This window comes from Paraphaeosphaeria sporulosa, assembly GCF_001642045.1.
Source record: "Paraphaeosphaeria sporulosa strain AP3s5-JAC2a unplaced genomic scaffold CC84scaffold_18, whole genome shotgun sequence".
Classification (NCBI taxonomy): Eukaryota; Fungi; Ascomycota; class Dothideomycetes; order Pleosporales; family Didymosphaeriaceae; genus Paraphaeosphaeria; species Paraphaeosphaeria sporulosa.
Genome location: NW_017253377.1, coordinates 154,439 through 170,756, shown reverse-complemented (window position 1 = coordinate 170,756; position 16,318 = coordinate 154,439). Strand labels below are relative to the sequence as shown.

The 16,318-nt window shown below is 54.5% G+C and overlaps 7 protein-coding genes across 7 annotated transcripts; 5 read left to right on the top strand and 2 right to left on the bottom strand.

Moving 5' to 3' along the window:
* The first annotated feature begins 1,253 nt into the window (after nucleotides 1–1,253).
* On the top strand, nucleotides 1,254–2,140 carry CC84DRAFT_1170024 (uncharacterized protein). The gene has a single exon (XM_018179817.1). The coding sequence runs from the start codon at nucleotides 1,278–1,280 to the stop codon at nucleotides 1,965–1,967; it is 690 nt and encodes a 229-aa protein (XP_018029032.1). The 5' UTR covers nucleotides 1,254–1,277; the 3' UTR covers nucleotides 1,968–2,140.
* Nucleotides 2,141–3,146: 1,006 nt separating this feature from the next.
* CC84DRAFT_1170023 (secretory pathway Sec39) lies at nucleotides 3,147–6,316 on the top strand. Its single transcript, XM_018179816.1, has one exon. The coding sequence runs from the start codon at nucleotides 3,441–3,443 to the stop codon at nucleotides 6,282–6,284; it is 2,844 nt and encodes a 947-aa protein (XP_018029031.1). The 5' UTR covers nucleotides 3,147–3,440; the 3' UTR covers nucleotides 6,285–6,316.
* Nucleotides 6,317–6,908: 592 nt separating this feature from the next.
* On the top strand, nucleotides 6,909–7,338 carry CC84DRAFT_1264871 (uncharacterized protein; the record flags this gene model as incomplete). Its single annotated transcript, XM_018185344.1, has 1 exon — nucleotides 6,909–7,338. Exon 1 carries the CDS (start codon nucleotides 7,024–7,026, stop codon nucleotides 7,336–7,338), a length of 315 nt encoding a protein of 104 aa, XP_018029030.1. The 5' UTR covers nucleotides 6,909–7,023.
* A 432-nt stretch (nucleotides 7,339–7,770) lies between these two features.
* On the bottom strand, nucleotides 7,771–10,513 carry CC84DRAFT_1170022 (uncharacterized protein). Its single transcript, XM_018179815.1, has 3 exons — nucleotides 10,447–10,513; nucleotides 8,355–10,388; nucleotides 7,771–8,287 (listed from the first exon to the last, which is right to left on the bottom strand). Exons 2-3 carry the CDS (start codon nucleotides 10,203–10,205, stop codon nucleotides 8,066–8,068), a joined length of 2,073 nt encoding a protein of 690 aa, XP_018029029.1. The 5' UTR covers nucleotides 10,206–10,388; nucleotides 10,447–10,513; the 3' UTR covers nucleotides 7,771–8,065.
* Nucleotides 10,514–12,263: 1,750 nt separating this feature from the next.
* CC84DRAFT_1182056 (uncharacterized protein) lies at nucleotides 12,264–13,637 on the bottom strand (the record flags this gene model as incomplete). Its single annotated transcript, XM_018180595.1, has 2 exons — nucleotides 12,264–13,483; nucleotides 13,535–13,637. 2 exons carry the CDS (start codon nucleotides 13,635–13,637, stop codon nucleotides 12,264–12,266), a joined length of 1,323 nt encoding a protein of 440 aa, XP_018029028.1.
* Nucleotides 13,638–14,551: 914 nt separating this feature from the next.
* On the top strand, nucleotides 14,552–15,380 carry CC84DRAFT_1210740 (uncharacterized protein). The gene is made up of 2 exons (XM_018182312.1): nucleotides 14,552–15,149; nucleotides 15,207–15,380. The coding sequence occupies exon 1, from the start codon at nucleotides 14,564–14,566 to the stop codon at nucleotides 14,996–14,998; it is 435 nt and encodes a 144-aa protein (XP_018029027.1). The 5' UTR covers nucleotides 14,552–14,563; the 3' UTR covers nucleotides 14,999–15,149; nucleotides 15,207–15,380.
* CC84DRAFT_429476 (uncharacterized protein) lies at nucleotides 14,691–15,777 on the top strand. Its single transcript, XM_018186204.1, has 2 exons — nucleotides 14,691–15,149; nucleotides 15,207–15,777. The coding sequence occupies exons 1-2, from the start codon at nucleotides 15,027–15,029 to the stop codon at nucleotides 15,672–15,674; spliced, it is 591 nt and encodes a 196-aa protein (XP_018029026.1). The 5' UTR covers nucleotides 14,691–15,026; the 3' UTR covers nucleotides 15,675–15,777.
* Nucleotides 15,778–16,318: the final 541 nt, after the last annotated feature.

Here is a 16,318-nt window from a genome sequence, read left to right as displayed (position 1 = left end):
GGGCCGCTTCTTGGTTCGCCAACCCTTCCATGCTATTGGAGCGAGGAAGGAGACTTTGGGATCGTCCGATATGAAAGATGTAAGGGAAGCTGGTGGTCGTCCATTTGCACACGTTTCTGATGCCCTATAGTCCGGCTCTTTCAGCGTTTATGCGATCTGCTCCGAACGCAAACTTGCGTGTGCGATCAACGCCACTGCATCTTTAGCGACTCACTCCAAGACATGTGGCTTATGGACGGTGAATATACCTTATGAAAGTACGTTAAGTAACGTTTGTTACGGATCTTCGACTCATCACGATAGCACGCAGTCATCGTTGGATGTTGGAGTCGCGCCGCGTAGCCATGTCATGAATCCGTAAGACCAGGACTTGGTCTTCTTTGTGTAAGTGGCGCACATGGAGTCGGAGTGCACATATATCTATCGTTCTCGAGGTCCCTTGTAAGACAATCCAGCTGTAGCATCGGTACACATACATTGTCGAAACGTTTGCGAGGCTGCACCCGCCCGGCGGCGCTGAGAACTAGGTGCAGGCACACTTTATAACAACGCTTTCCTGCACTTCTAGGATACACCCACTGCGAGATAATCAGCTAACCTTACGTCACCAGCTCAGTACCACGACTTCGTACAACACTAGCACTACGAAACCTAGAGAGAAAGTATTGCGAAGATGTCGAGCTCGACCGAATCTGAAGTATGGGACGATAGAAAGAACAAGGACCTTGCCGAGATGAAGGCAGAGCATACCTATGGTGCAGAAGGCTTGGATTCGGCGGTGAACTGCTTTTCCCTCAAGGATGCACATTATGCCGATGACAAAGAGCTACGTAAAGACGATATCACGCAGTATGTTCAGGACAACTTCAAGCACAGCACATTGTATTATCGCAAACCGAACGAGTACTGGAACGAGGTTGGACTGCTCGTGCCCAACAAGCGCATTGACCCGAACTGCACTACTCCAGTCCACGTATTCTTCATGGGTGGCGGCTTTGTAGGTAGCTTTGAAGAAGAGGTAATCCGAATGTGAGCTGACACTAGCGAAGTGGACTGGCGACTGGGAATCCTTCTTCTGGTACTTGAAAGAATCTCTGATACAAGCGAACGAGAATGGTGCCGTGATCCTCGCGGTCAATTACCCACGCATGCCACTTGCTGACAAAGAAGACATCACACGTGCCGTCAAGGACTTCTGGAGTTATTTTTACAGCGATTATATCACCAACGATTGCCAGCGAGAGTTCGCTGGACTCAAATTCGACCTCACCAGGGTGATGGTATCTGGTGAAAGTGCTGGGGGTTATGTGTCCGCAGAATCGATTATTCATGCACATCCTCAACTGGAAGTCAGAGCACTGCTACTTCGTTACCCCATGCTTCGTCATTACAAGCGCTCTGACGCCCACGAATCGGAGCTCCCGTACATGGGAAGGCCGCAAATCAAGAATGACGTTCAAAAGTTTGTCCAGCCCCTTTGGGACAAGACTCAAGAGATACGTCAGAAGATGAAAGATCGTGGGCTGATTGACGCCGCCAAGGGCATTTTTGCCGATATTCTGGACCGCCGTAGTCCACCGCGCGGCATGAACGGCGCCTTCCTCACGTCCTGGTTTGGAACGTGGTCTGGCTTCTTCGGAAGATCAAAGCTAGATATTCTGACGGAACTCGAACAGGCGAATGCGAAAGGAGAGTCGGTTGGACCGCGTGACCCACCTGCGCTATTTATATACCACGGGACGGAAGACGGAAACGTACCTCTCGAAGTGTCCACCACTTTCGTAAGAGAGTATGAGAGGATGTTAAAGAGTAAGAACCTGGCAGGAAAAGTGCCAGTAGTGTTCAAGACGATCAAAAGGGGGCATGGTTTTGACTATGAGTTCAAGGGGAACGAGGTTTTCGATGACGAGACAACATTTAAAGAGTTCATGGATCATCTACTCAAGGTGTGGCTCCGAAAGGGTTGATCGCTGTCTGGAGACTATATGTTGGTCGCTGGACGTCCGTCTACATTCCGGGCTGATTTTTCCTTGGTTCTGAATATGGTTGTACTTTGGTCGTTCCTGTCAGCATTGGCTGGTTAGCGGGCATATATCCATTCAATTAGGCAATGTGTAGCGATGTAATCTACAATTTAAAGGGTTCTACTGGCTCCATATGGACTAATATACTACTTCTTTTCTCTACTGACTCGAGTTTTTAATTCCATAGCAGATACTCTACAAGAGTGTTGACCATGATTTAATCTACAGCCCATTGATAATGGAGGGCACTTGACCGTTGTCAACAAGCTAGTTTAGCGTATTTGCGTTTTGGGGTGAGGGTGTCTGTACATCTTCTCTAGCGCTTTCTACAGAAGCGTGCACTCACTGGCTTACTCTCTTGTCCTAAAAGTGTAATTTTAGTGTCCTTGATTGCGATTGTAGATAGAATACATAGTGTTTAATATAACGGACTGGCTTGCGTGACATGAATTATGTTGACAGCATGACTGCACAGCTTGGCGACCGACAGTGGAAGAATAGACGTGAAGGCCAAACTAATCGAGGGCAAATATGCAGCAAGAAGATGAGGAGCCCGTAAGAGTGGCGCGCTGTCTACACCCGTAGAGCCCGCTAAAGCGCTTGGAGAAAAGGGAAGACGCGTGGGGCACTTGTAAACGTGCTGAGTGTGAGGTCACGATCTAGCAGCATCACAGGAACCCATGTCAAATCATAGGCCAAGACGTCTCTGATCGGTAATAGGCGTGGATAGTTTTCGCTCTGTTGGAAAGTCGCAGGAATATCAAGAAGCAACACTGGCGTGATCCCGCATGGCCAGTCGTCTGAAAGCTCTCACCGCCCGGCGGAGGGTAAAGGTTTCAAGCCGGCTCTTGTGCATCAAGGACGGATGATCGGATGCATACGCTCGTGGCCGAGGGCGCCTGGCTCAACAGCGGTCCGGCAAGCTTGGTGGATCTGAATGTGCCGCAAAAACACCTGTCCATATCACGCATTAAATTCCATGAGGCTTACGGTAATACGAACGCGCATTTCCCTCTGTTCGAGACAAAGATATGATCGACGGCGACAAGACGATGTGCGCGCATTGAACTGGAGACCCAAGAGGCAAAATCGATTCTATCGCGTTATTCGGAACAAGATGCTGACAGTGAACACAGAATGGACACATATGAGATTGTGAGGAGCCCATGAACGATGTTGTCCGCGAAAGCCTGCTTGTCCACGAATTAGCGTGATGTGAGTTGGGCCGCTGAGGACGAGGATGTGGACGAGGTGTCGTGCGGACCTCCGCAGGTGGGTGCCGGCCTTACGTAATGCGGGACAGGGAACCGCGACGTGTTGTCGGATTGCGTAGTTGGGATGCGGCCACAAATTACCACGGGAATGAATGCGCGCCTTTCCCCGCCGCAATAGCCGCCCAGAGTCACGATTTATACCATGGCGGGCCTTCAGAAGCTCGAGAAGCTGTCTGCGCCGCACTGCGTCCTCCTCGCCGTCCACTACGCAAACGAATCGAATCTCGCGGCCCTGCGCGCGCTCACAGCGCTCCGCAACACCGATTTCGACGTCGAGCTTGCCTTCCAGATCCTGCTGACGCACCTGCCCGAAAGCGTTCCTCCCGCTGAATACATCGAGTACCTGGACGAGCTCGCAAGCGGCACCCGCGCGCCGGGCGACGACCCCGCCGCTGTGCTCGATATTGCGCCGGTGGAGGGACTCACAAATGCACAAGCCAGGAAGAAGCGCCGGAAACTGGAACTGCTGCCCCTAGTGCATCCTCTGTACAAGGCGGAGACGGAGCTGGACCCGCTCACCCAGTTTCTCATCCACCGCGCACACCAGATCGACGCCCAGACTGGTCTTCCCAATGCGATACCCGAGCTTGTTGCGCCCTTCATTGGCCACTCCGAGTACCTGCGGACATGGCTAATCTCTACCGCACTACCGCTTCTGCGGCTGATGTACGAATACTACCCCGAGAGCCCCGCTCCATCGCTCGACGACTTTGCCAGGTTGAGGGGCAGGCGCGCAATTGACCTGCAGCTAGCGAACCTCCGTCAGTCACACGCAGGCACACGGGAGGGAGAACATGCAGCGAGAGACTTGAGGGGCGTGGTTGGCCCTTGGATATGTGGCGCGACGGAGCGAAAGAGACGGAAGCTGTCGCCAGACGATCGAAGTGCATCCATAACCGAAAAACCGGCTCAAGAGCCTGATGACTGGGAGGCTTTGTTCGGGTGGCTTGTGGATACCTCCAAGGCTGACTTCGCCCTGGTTTCGTCTGCCATCACCGAGTGGGACGGCCCTGAGGATCTCGACTTGGGCGGCTTCGAGGAGGGGCGTGATTACGTCGATGATGACACCCAACGGAAGCTGGAGCGACGCTATGCACAGACGGCATTGGCATGTTTATATCTCTTGGACAGTAACCACACCGACACGCTACAGACGGCGCATGGCCTGCTGTCACGCATTTCCGATCTTCTTGGCCTAGAGCCTCCCCCAGACCTGACCGTGACCGTCGAAGCATTGCCGTCCTGCGCCGCGGACATGCCTGTACTGCAAGACCTGAAAGCTTCCACTCTCCTGGAAGAAAACATAACACGGACAGACAACCCCCTGACCGAACCAAAGCAGGATGCTGTGCATCTTGTTGAACTTCTCATCTTCTCCGCTTTCGTACTCTCAAGCTTGCAACAGCCTTTTAGTTTAAGAGAAGTCGCGCGCATGTTCCTCCGCAACGATCGATCAGAGCAAATTACTCTTCTCCACAAAATCGTTCACACACTGAGCACGAGCGCTAAGCTTGATGGCGAACAATGGCGGTCGAACCGAGCCAGACTCCTCTGGCTCTGGAACTGGGGATCGAGTCAGACAGGCAATGATCGACATGCTCAAGGAATACTTGGCCACATCGACAGCAAAACGATTGAAACTGAGACACTAAAAGGTCTCCTGGAAGGCAGCCAATTCCCTCTAGTGGTCCAACTGTACATCCGGCCAGCATCGGATCGTAGCGCGTTGCCCCTTGCCGACGTAGAGCGGACTATCCTCACAGCTGTACTGCAGCACTATGACAACGCAAGCAACGGCAATCGGACAAGGGGAGGCATGAAGCGCGCCTCCGACATTGTTGCAGCTTTCAAATCCCACTTTCCAAGCTCGGGTCGCTTCCGACGGATGCAGGCTCTTTTGGCCGCAACACATGCAATGTCTTTCTACTCGCTTATCCTACAGCACGGCGTTCCGTTCCAACCTGTAAACATTAGGGTGAGCGCCGACCCGCTGTCGTTGATTCAGAAGCTGCTCGAGCAAAATCTTCGGAGCTACACGCATCTAGATGACCTCATCTCGATCGGGCAAAACCTTATAGTGGCCATGCCGGCTACTATTATGGACGAGGATGCCAGTCACACCCACCTCGATCCAGCTGTATTCGAGAAGAGGAAACTCGCAGCAGAACGACGTGTTATTGGCATGACCGTCGAAGCCGCGCTTGCAGAAGACGACTTTGAAACAGCATACTCGTATGTTGTGAACAGACTCACTCCGAAGACACCATCGCCACCTGTCTCCCCGGCGCTGTCCAAGTCATCACAACGCTTTTCGTTCGGGTCCTACGATTCAGACACAAAAGAGGACGACGGCGAAGACGTAGCCTGGCGCGCCGCCGTTCAAGCTGGTCGTCACCGCTCCTCGCTATCATCGTCCCAGACGTGGGGCTCTGCAAACACTGCCGCCCGCCCCGACCTGCGCAGACTAGAGCAGCGCATGGAGCTCCTCTCACAAGCACTTCTCCTCGCACCGCCACGACACCTGGAAGAGGTGCTAGCCGTATGGCAGGAATGCGAAACAGAAATGACGAATCTCCTCGCGGAAGAGACTGAAGCAGAAGAGCGCTTCAATGACGCTGCTGACCGCCGTCTTCCCGGTGCCTTCGCGGAAGCAGTCGCCATCCAGCCCCGCCGCGAAGTCGGCAGAGGCGCAGTGGAAGAAGCGCCTATGGGCTTGTTCGATGTGGCGAGGGGCGCTGCTGCTGCGTTCTCCAAGAGCGCATTCCCGCTTCGCGGTAGTGGAGGTAGCCGGGCTGCATCGGGGTCAGAGAGCCACGGTGACACGGGCCGTGCATCGGTGGATTTGGGCAGCGACTCGGAGAGCATGCATAGCGCTGGTGACGAGAGGCTAAGGCGGCGGGATATGGTTGCTAATGCGGTTACTGGCGGATTGGCGAGTGGGCTTGGGTGGGTGCTTGGTGCTACGCCCGTCAACGAGCGGCAGTAGGTGAGCTAGTCACGAATTATATGATTGATGGAACATCTCATCGCTGAATGGTCTTGTGTTCGCGTGTCGCTGCGTGGCGGACATGCACGTCGTACGGTACCTGCTTCCAGAAACGTTCTGTTTGACGTCTTGATAACTTGACATCATGTCATACCTGCAGATTGATACTCGAAAGACGGTCGTATAAGACTGTCGCATATCGGATGCATTTCCCAATGCATATCTTAACGGCGGTTCTGCTGATGCACTGCTAGGACAGAGGTCTGGGTACGATCGACCTACATATTACATATCCCGGGATAGTATAGTCCACTTGGACTTTGATTCAAGTACTATATTTCCACGGCGCACCATCGCCCGTCCCCACTCCTCACAATTGGCCCTTTCCTTTCATGACGAACGCTCTTTCAATTTTTACGTCCACAACTCTCACGTACCACAAGCCACTCGTAAAACCGAGTCAATCCGCCGCCTTCACCTCAGTCCCTCACGAGGCAGCCACGCTGTCCACAGGCTCGCACCTGACCTTACACGTGCAAACGAACCCCTCCGCTGCGAGCCGTGTCTCCCATCGCCTATATATGCAACCCCTCTCCCGCCCTCTGTTCCCTTCCCACCGCTAGACACCACAGTCGCTACCTCGACGAACCTTACCTCCATCTCACCTCCATCTCACCTCCACCTCACCTCGAGCCACACTAATTCACACCTACCAAAAACCACTCACCTTCCCATCAAAATGACGCCCCTCATCATCTTCACCGCCCTCCTCGCCGTCCTCGCGGCCGCCCTTCCCTCGCCGTCCAACCAGGGCGCCCAAACCGCCACCGCAACCATCACCTTCGCCCGCAACACGCAGTGCACCCCCGACAACACGCCCGAGCTGCACGTCACCGCGGGCGCCGGCTGCGTCGCGTTCCCCGGGGGCGCGCAGAGCCTGCGCGTCGTGGGCGTGAGCGAGGGCAACTCGCTCCGCTACAATTCTTGTCAGTCGTCTATGTTTGGGAGAGCTGGAGCCACGGGTGGCACGGAGATGGCGGCTAATGGGTGGTGATAGTGCGCATCTACAAGACCGACGACTGCAGCGGCGGATGGACGCTGGAGCCTGCGCTTACGTGCGCGGGTGCGGGCGGCAAGGGGTGTGCGTGCAGCCGCGTGGTGGGCTTTGGTAGTGTGCAGTTGGTGGTTTGGTAGGCTGCTGCAGACCTGTCTGATCCGGTGGTGAGTTCAATTGGCGAACGAAGAGGGCCGGAGATGTGCTAATGCGTGGGCAGGATGTCGTTGCGGGAAGTACGAGGGACGGGTGAGGTGGACGGAACGGATCGGGCATGAACATCTGAAGATGGATATGGTTATGGTATCGGGATAGGCAGAGCTCACGTGGGTTAGTTCAGTCCAGCAAGGGACTTGCTCCAAGTCCCGCTGTCTCATCACACTTCAACATCTCCTCCATAAAGACAGACAGCAAGACGGTACCAGTTGTATCCACACCCTCTCTAGCCTTCCCTCCCTATGTACAGCCGCCCACGATGCGACCCTATGCCATATACACAGTACCCAGCGCGCAAAAGAACTCGCAGACTAGACTCCGTCGCTGATGCCTTCGCGATGCAAGCAAAGAACGTGCTAGAAACGATATGAATCAAAAGGGGATATCTCAACACCAATCAACTGCGCGCGCTCAAAGGGGGAATCTCCACACATGCCACCAACGTCCTGCCAACATTCCTCGGCTATCCGCGTCAACACTCATTTTCAACAACACCACTTTGCATCGTGCTTTATGCGAGCGGCGGAACCGAGTTCAGCACCCTGGTTACCTCACTCGGCGTCATCGTATTGTTTGCCAGCGAGCGCACCTGCGACCCCTTGCGCAGTCGCTGCAAGCCAATCGACACCTTCCAGCTCTCGGATTCATCGATTAGGAAAACGTACTTCTTTCCATCGCCGTCGCGGACGCACGCGCGCAGGATGTAGAGATGTTTGGAGGCTTGTTGGCCAGTCTGTTGAGCAATGAGTATGGCAATCTTACAGAAGATGGGGTGTCACGAGAAGGTGGGAAAGACTTACCTCGACCAGCTTCAGCGTCCACGCCTTGACATCCCACTCGCGCTGTGGTATGCCGCGGACATCGTCGTCGATGAACAAGCCCTCGGTCTGGATTTTCAGGATTAGGCCATCGGTTACTTTACCCACATTCGACACGAGTTGCGCGACCGGCTTCGGAAAGAGATCGTTGAAGAGATAGACAGCCTTGATCTGGATCTTGTCGGGGTCGTTGGTTGAGTACGGCCCGCGTTGGCTCGGAGGTGCCGTAGACGCTGCGGTTGATTGCGACGGGGCGTAGCTGGACGCAGTGTATGAAGATGCATGCGAAGGCGGCTTCGGTGGCCTAGCAGTGTCGTAAGGACGGAAAGAATGCTCACTTTCGTCGCCGATGTAAGACTTCGCTGATGGCTTCTCGTAGTTCTTCTTCGGTGTGACGGTGGCCTTGATAGGCGAGGAGTGTGTCGAGGTGACGGACGGGGCCGGTGGACTCCTAGCGCCGGCATATGGGTCGAGGCGTTCACCACCGCCAATGCCACCATATGTGGTGGACCGTCGACCAGCTGAGGATTGAGCTGTGGCGGCCGCTTCCTGTGCTTTGATCTTTTCAGCCTCGGCTTTGAGACGAGCTTCTCGGTCGCGCACGGCACGTTCTCGGGCAGCTTTCAACCGTTCGCTTCGTTCTGCATCCGCTTTGGCTTTGGCTTTGGCGGCTTCCTGGGCAGCCGCTTCCTCGGCGGCCTTTTTCTGGGCCTCCTCCTCAGCTTTGGCCTTCTGCTCTGCCGCGAGCTTCTCGCGGATCTCCTGCTCGATCTTGGCGCGTTCTGCGGCTTCCTTGGCCTGCTTCTCCTGCTCCGCTTTCTCTCTGGCGGCCTTCTCCTTCTGCTCACGCTCCTTTGCCAAACGTACGCGGGCTTCACGCTCGCGCTGCTCTTTCTCTCGAGCGCGCATCTTCTCCCACTTCTCCTTCTCCGCCTTGGCTCGTGCGAGTCGGTCAGCCTCCTCCTTTGCCTTCCGTTCCTCTTCTTTGCGCCGCTCAGCTTCCACCCGTTCAGCCTCTCGTCGCTTCTCGGCTTCCTTCCGCTCCTCTTCTTTCTTCCGTTCCGCCTCCTTGCGCTCTGCCTCTTTGCGTTCTGCTTCCTTTTTCTTCTCCGCGTCTTCGGCCCGTTTCCGCTCCTCCTCGGCCTTTTTGCGCGCTTCTTCCTTTTTCTTGTTCTGCTCCTCCTCCTCCTGCTTCTTCTTCTTGCGTGCTTCTTCACGGGTCTTCTCCTCGTCGGCATCATCGGCCCAGAAGTCGTCGTCCTCAGGCGGTGGCGACTGAGCGCCACGTTGCTGGTGTTGTCCAGACCAGCCGGCACCGGAGCCTCGAGGCGGCGGGGCACTCCCATTGGGATAGCCACCACGCGGGGGCGGTGGTGGGGCACGTTCATAGCCTGCTCCAGATGCTCCAGATGCCCCAGCTCCTCCGGGACCAGGACCGCCACCAAAAGCGCCCGAGAAGCCGCCAGGGGTCTGCGACTTGCCAAAGGCCCAGCCAGCAATGCCCATTGCGATGACGAGGAGCAGGACGTTGTTACCGCCAGCGCCAGCGCTTACATTCTGAGTGACGATGAAGAACCATTGCTTCACGGTTGGCTCCATCATCTTCCACACGGCTATGCTGGCAATGGTGCTCGCCACGCCGGCCATGAAGCTGTTTCGCTGGACTTGCAGACTGGGCAGGTACACGAAGCCTCCACCGGCCGAGTGCGGGGGTATGATGAAGATGTCATAGTTGCCCGGTGGCAGGCCGCCTGTCCCCGCAGTGCCGTGCGATCCGCCTGTCGTTTTCGGATTCTCGCCGTGGGGAGGCGGCGGCGGCGGAGGGCCGTCCATGGCGAGCTGCGCCCCTTAGGGCGGGGAATCGAGGGCGAACAAGCGATGTGGGCAAGGTTTCGGTGCCAGAGCACGAGCTATCTGCTAGAGTCGACAGGACGGGGCGTCAGGCTCAGCAGCGGTCGAGCGGCGGGGAATGGCATCAGCGGAGGTGCGTCGGGGTGAGCGTAAATGCAGCGAGTGCTGGCGGTGCGTCAATATTTCCTCTTCTGCAGGAGGACCTCGGAGGGCATTTCCCTACCTTCTCTGCGGGTTGCCGGTCGGAAAGACAGCGAGGTCGGCGCGGGTAAAGATTTTGTGGAGTGGGTTGATCCTGGCGCTGGCGGTCAGGTTGCAGTAAACAAAGGCGCTGCGGCGCTACCGCAACGGGCTAGCAGCACACCGCGCATGGCAGTGCGGGAACAACCGTTGGCCTACCACCGACCCGTCCATGCAGCCTGCCGCCGCCCCGGCTCCTCACAGATGCAGCTTTTGCGTGCGAGTATCTCCCATTCGCCATGCCCGGCGAGCTGCCTCGCAGTCACGAGCGAGCACACAGCTTCACACGTCCACTCCAGCTCTGCCCGCCCGCGCGCACGCTCCCCGCCGTCGCTAGCACGACCACCTGCGAGTCAGCCAATGCACGCCGACGCGGCAGACCGCCATTCGCTGTCAACACGTCAGAGAGTGGAGAGCGGACGCCTCTATTCAGCCGTCAACTGTACGAGGGCCATGGATTGTTTGGTTCCCTACGCGGGCGCCAGCGCGAGACTCGCCGCCGTCCCCTCTTCTCTGCCCGCTCTTGTACTCTCGCCCAGCCGTTCGCGTGCGACCCCACGGCTGAGCGGCTGCCCGTGTGTCACCAGAAAGCACGCGCATTGCCGTTTCCACCGGAAGCCGATCGTGAGATTGGCTTGGACACCGCCAAAGCATGTGCAAAGGCTGGCCACACTCTAGAGGCAGTCCTACTGATGTCACGACCTGAATTCATGATCCCAGACGCAGTTGTGCTCTTGTCCCGGGTTTGCCCTGTCAAGTTTGCGTTGCCCCGCATAACGCGTGGAGCCGCTGCACTAACCGCCTTTGGCTCACGAATCACGTGCAGGCTCGTCCTCCGGCTCTGGCACTGACGTACATGCGTCACAAACAGGCCTCAATTGAAATTCTCGCTGGCATAAGACGCTCCATTGAATTGGTAAAGCTGCGATGGTCGACGTGTTAGGAAGCTTTCCGGTTTTCACATGGCGCTAGTCCGTCGCCGACAGAGCGATGGCTGTAGTCGCAGCTTTCGGCAGTGGGCAGCACAAGCTGGCGTCCCAGGTCCTAAATCGTCCATCTGCTACTGAATTCTGCGCCCACAGTTCTTTGGTATTCTGAAGCGGAAAGGAGCTTCGGGCATGGCAGTCTGCGAGAGTACAACAGTTGGCTTATACCAAGGACTCTCCTACCGATGATGTGCGTGTCAAGCTTAGACAGAGCAGGATTGACGATGGGCGTGGACGAATGCAGCGAAGCCGTGCTACATCAACGACGATAATCACGACATAGAGCGATCGAGGATCAGCTTGTGGATCAAGGAGCAAAAGCGAAGTTTAAGCTTGTACTAGGACACCTATCGCAGATGGATATTCGGGTCGGAAACTCGAATAATTATGGAAGAAAGAATATACCCCAGGATCGCCTGGCTCGGCCCAGAGTCATGCTTCTCATCTCAGCGTCAGAAAATCGAGGTCTTGATCGTTGTGTAGATTGGGACTGAAGAAGGTATTTCAGAAAGTCGATGTCGTGTTGGGAAGAGGAGATCGGGGCGAGGCATGACCCGGTATTACTTCCTTATCAACGCAAGTGCCTAGAGATCTTTTTTAGTCAGACGAATCAAGGGAAGTCCGGCATCGACTTACAGGCGTCGGGCAGGGCGTTTTGTTAAGACGTATGTGCCTCTCTTTCGGCAATGGCCACGTATTAGTTATCGGAGTGACCTCTTTCGCATTGCCTAGCACCCTCGCAGCATCGAGATCTATGGGCGATAGTAGCAGCTCCCCCCTGACCCGAGTCGATTGCACCCTTGTCGGCTTGAGTTTATGAATATCCCTTGTAGCTGTAGTTCGCGCGCTCGATAGCCGCATCAAGAATCTTTCGTTTCTCGTAGTCACCTCCAAGGTACATAGTTTTGATGTCGCAATAGTGGAAGACAGAGTGGTCCCCGTAAAGGTCGGCGCCATGATCAAGGAGTAGCTCTAGTATCTTAGCCTTGCATCTAGTATTTTGGAGCGCGGAGCTGATAGGGTACTCGCAAAAGCCATTGGGGTTGACTGCGCCATTTGCGTTTGCACCAGCTTTGAGAGCGACTTCCACCAGATCCACGTCGCCGACGCGGACAGCGTACGCTAGTACAGACTCATCCTGCATCGAATATGCAGAATCGCCGTATCTGTCATCGAACGCATACTTTTGTGTCATGTCGAATACTTTATGTGTAACGAACAGCTTCATGGTGGTTCGATCGAACCTCTCGCCCCACCATTCGAAAAGCCGCTGGCGGTACAGGGCGGCTAGTTTGGAGGTGAAGCCCATTTCCAGAATCTTTGTGACGACTCCTTCACCTGTAGGGCCCCGCATGTGGAAGTTCCCAAGCCACCTAACACGATAATCGGAGAGGGGTCGGCCGAGAAAGGTGTAATGCAACGAAAGAAGCTGGTCCACAAATTCTAGCTGTGAGTCCCCCACTGGTGCGTCGAAGAATTTATCGAGGAATCGTGCGAAAATTGAAGCTCTCGTTGATTTACGTGACTTTGTGTCTGCAAGGAGGAGTTCCACATGCTCTAGATCCATCGCAGAAATGGCAACTTCGATAGGAGAGCCCAGGCAATATGTCTCACTCCATGGATCTGTACAGTGCTGAAGCACAGCCTTAGTGAGGTCTAAGTTGCCCATGCTGACCACAAGACAGAGTAGACGCGCCTCTTCGGAATCTTTAGAGCATCCCTTCTCCATACGTTTGGTCGGCTTGACGGCCGCGACATCTGCCTTCTTCCAAAGCCTGACAATAGCAGCGATGACGTCTCTATTGAGTTCTGATCTGGCCTCGGCGGATGTTAGACGTGTGATCTGCATCAGTTTGTCGACAACGTTGCGAATCACCGATGGGATGAGGTCGTGTGCGCCATGTAACGTATTAAGGCGATACTCGAGAAAAACGGCTAGTCCTCTGCGGTACAGACCGTTGATACGGCGCTTGGAATACACCTTCACTGGTTGGCGTGCGAAAACTTCCTCGGTGATGTAGGTGTTGAAAGTTTCTAGAAGGGTCAGCTGATGGTTTCATTGCAACATCCCATAGGAGCCCTTACCGCAGACTCCTCGGCCTTTCCACGCGCTGCATAGCCCTGTCGCTGCGACATGCTTCTGTATGATGCGCTGGAAGATCTCGGGAGGGAGATCTAGCAGCCCCATGGTGAAATATGGATTTCGCAGCACACACCTGTCTGCGATCATTAGATTGCAGCCTTGAAGGGAATTTCCACACTTACAGAGTCCTCGTATGCAATTTGCTGGTACTGCTGATTGAGGTTGGAGTAGGGAGGTTTGAGAAGAGCTTGGTTCGAAAAGATAAATTGAGGAGGTCATGTGCGGGAGACGACAATTTCTGTGTGTGCCGTATTGCGATTGCGATCAGTGATAGAACCAGACAAGCAGGTAAGAGACGTCCAGCAGCGATAGACTCCGGCAGCAAGAGGCTCCAGTAAGTGATTATGGTGGAGGCCTCTTTGCTGTAATGTGATAGAGAGCAGTCATCGAGGGGCTCTCAAAGTGAAGTTGTGATGATTAAGAAACATTACTCACTGGCTTGAGCGCGCCAAAACGAAAGTGTTAAACAACGCTGAACGGAGAGGCAGTACCGACACCACGTCCGCGTTTATTTCTCCCAATCAACGTTTTCCGCAAAGTCTCTGCTGCACTATGGACGACCAGACAGTTGCGGCGGTGGTACGCGACCAAGGCGAGCTTGCTGAGATAAGCGAGCAGCTCCGAAAGCTTCAACTGAATGGAGTGGACGAATTACAGCATCTGAGAGTGCGTTTTTGCAGCTTGCCTGCTTCTTGTAAGGCACTTGTTGACATCAGACAGTTAGCGGTCGAAATGTGCGCGCAGACTTTGAAGGAGAATACTACAGAGCATAGCGAGCTTCTTGGGAGGTTTATGAGACTTCAGAAGAAATACGACGCTCTGAGGGTCAAACAGCCAAGCGACGAAAATGTCGTGGCTAGAAAGAGCTATGTGATGGTGCTTGTTGATGCGCACACCCACAGGGTGTGTCCACAGTGCACACATCAATGCGTTATAAATGGTGACTCACCGGATTATAGTTCAAGGACGAGATGCTCTCGGACGGAAGCAAAGGGGGCCCACTTGCAGCAAGACTACTCCGTGAGGCCGTTAAGGAGTACCTGCTACGGTACTTACCCGACATAAGCAATTGCCGTATCATGGTCCAAACCTTTGCAAACCTCAAGCAACTGTCCATGGATGCTGCTGAGAGAGGCTTGCTGGACAACTTGTCCCCGTCCCTAGGAACATTCACATCGAGTTTTTCCAGTCGGGTTGATTGTGACTTCACTGTTGTCCAAGTCAAGTCGGTCATGCAGCGCAAGATCCTAAACATGTGTCGCATTCGATCACTGGAAAGTAACGCCTACTTATCATTACTCGCAGAGCGTCTTAAGGAGTGCGTTAAAGACCCCAGCTGCGCACAGGTATTCCTCGCGGCTGCGAGATGCACGTCTGTCCACGGAATCCCTCGAGGATGTCGTTGAATACGACGGACAGGTTACCCTTATCCGAATGATTCAAGGTCAACAGAATTTGGCACTCCCCAGTGCATCGTTTCCTAAAAGGTTGCGGAACTCCGAATTCGGTCGTGGAGCATCTACACAAGGATTCAGTCGCGTGAAAGGGAATATGAATGTATGTACTGCACAAGGGCTCTCCCTGAATTTCTCTGAATATCTAACACTGAAGGAGGAAACCGGCCGAATCGACAATAACACCATGCTTCGAAAGAAGCTCGGCGCGGACCTAGTGAAAGCAGTGCACCTCCCGACTTGCAGTCTTGCTGGTCTCATCCCTGTCAACTTCAGTGACGGACGACTCGATATCTATGCGCGCCAGCCCACTCAACAGGAGTGGATTGCATACAACGCCCGGAACAGCCAGCGGAAAGTATGCGGTTTTTATCAAATGGGCCAGCCATGCAAAACAACGCCTTGTGGCTTTGACCGCAGACATCTAGGACTAGACGCTCTACACATTCTCAAGTTCCTCTTGAAGAATGTTCCGTGCGTTGAGGAACCGAGCTGCCGACGACTCGATTGCTTCAGTGGTCATGTTTGCCAGAAAGACGGCTGCCGTGTTACCTCGGCTGACAAAATCAGGAGAGACAACCACACATCCGACCTCTGGGTCTCCAAGTTTGTCAAGCCGGATGGGTAAAGCGATCTGGTAGAGGATGCCTCAGTTCCCAGCAACGATGACTTCATCGATCTGTCCTGAATGCTATTCGAGAGTATGCAAAGGACATGCAGGCAAGAGCAGTCGTGGTAAAGTCAAGCCACCTAGTCCAACTGCGATGCTTGCGTGATCCTCTGTGTCACAGCCCAACCGGCTCTAGAAAATAGACAGTCCTACCCCACGTCGATTATGGTTCCCAGTACATTCCTTCGAATACTCCTGAGTTTGTCATGTACCAACTGTTACCCAACATGTCCCCAACGCTACTCTTTTCCATATTCGTCATAGACTCCTGAGACAGATAGCATCCAAGGAGCGATTGCGCAAAAAGGATGTATGATCTCTGTTGCCGTCCAGAAGCGAGGCCGATCGCGGACCCGGTGGAGTGGTTAGGATGAGCTATTATTGGCAGTGATGTTGGGGGTGGGTCAACGTGCAACTTGGACTTGCCTATAACTGTTAGGTCAATTATGTGATAGAGTAAATATCCCGTGGCGACTGTAGGCACAACTGAGCAATATCGGCGCTGCATCTTCTCTAGGTTTGGCATGATGTCACAGATGCTGTCGTGATGGAATCGTGCTTCGATCAATCCATCTCTGCTGGATCCTCGAATTCAAGTGTCA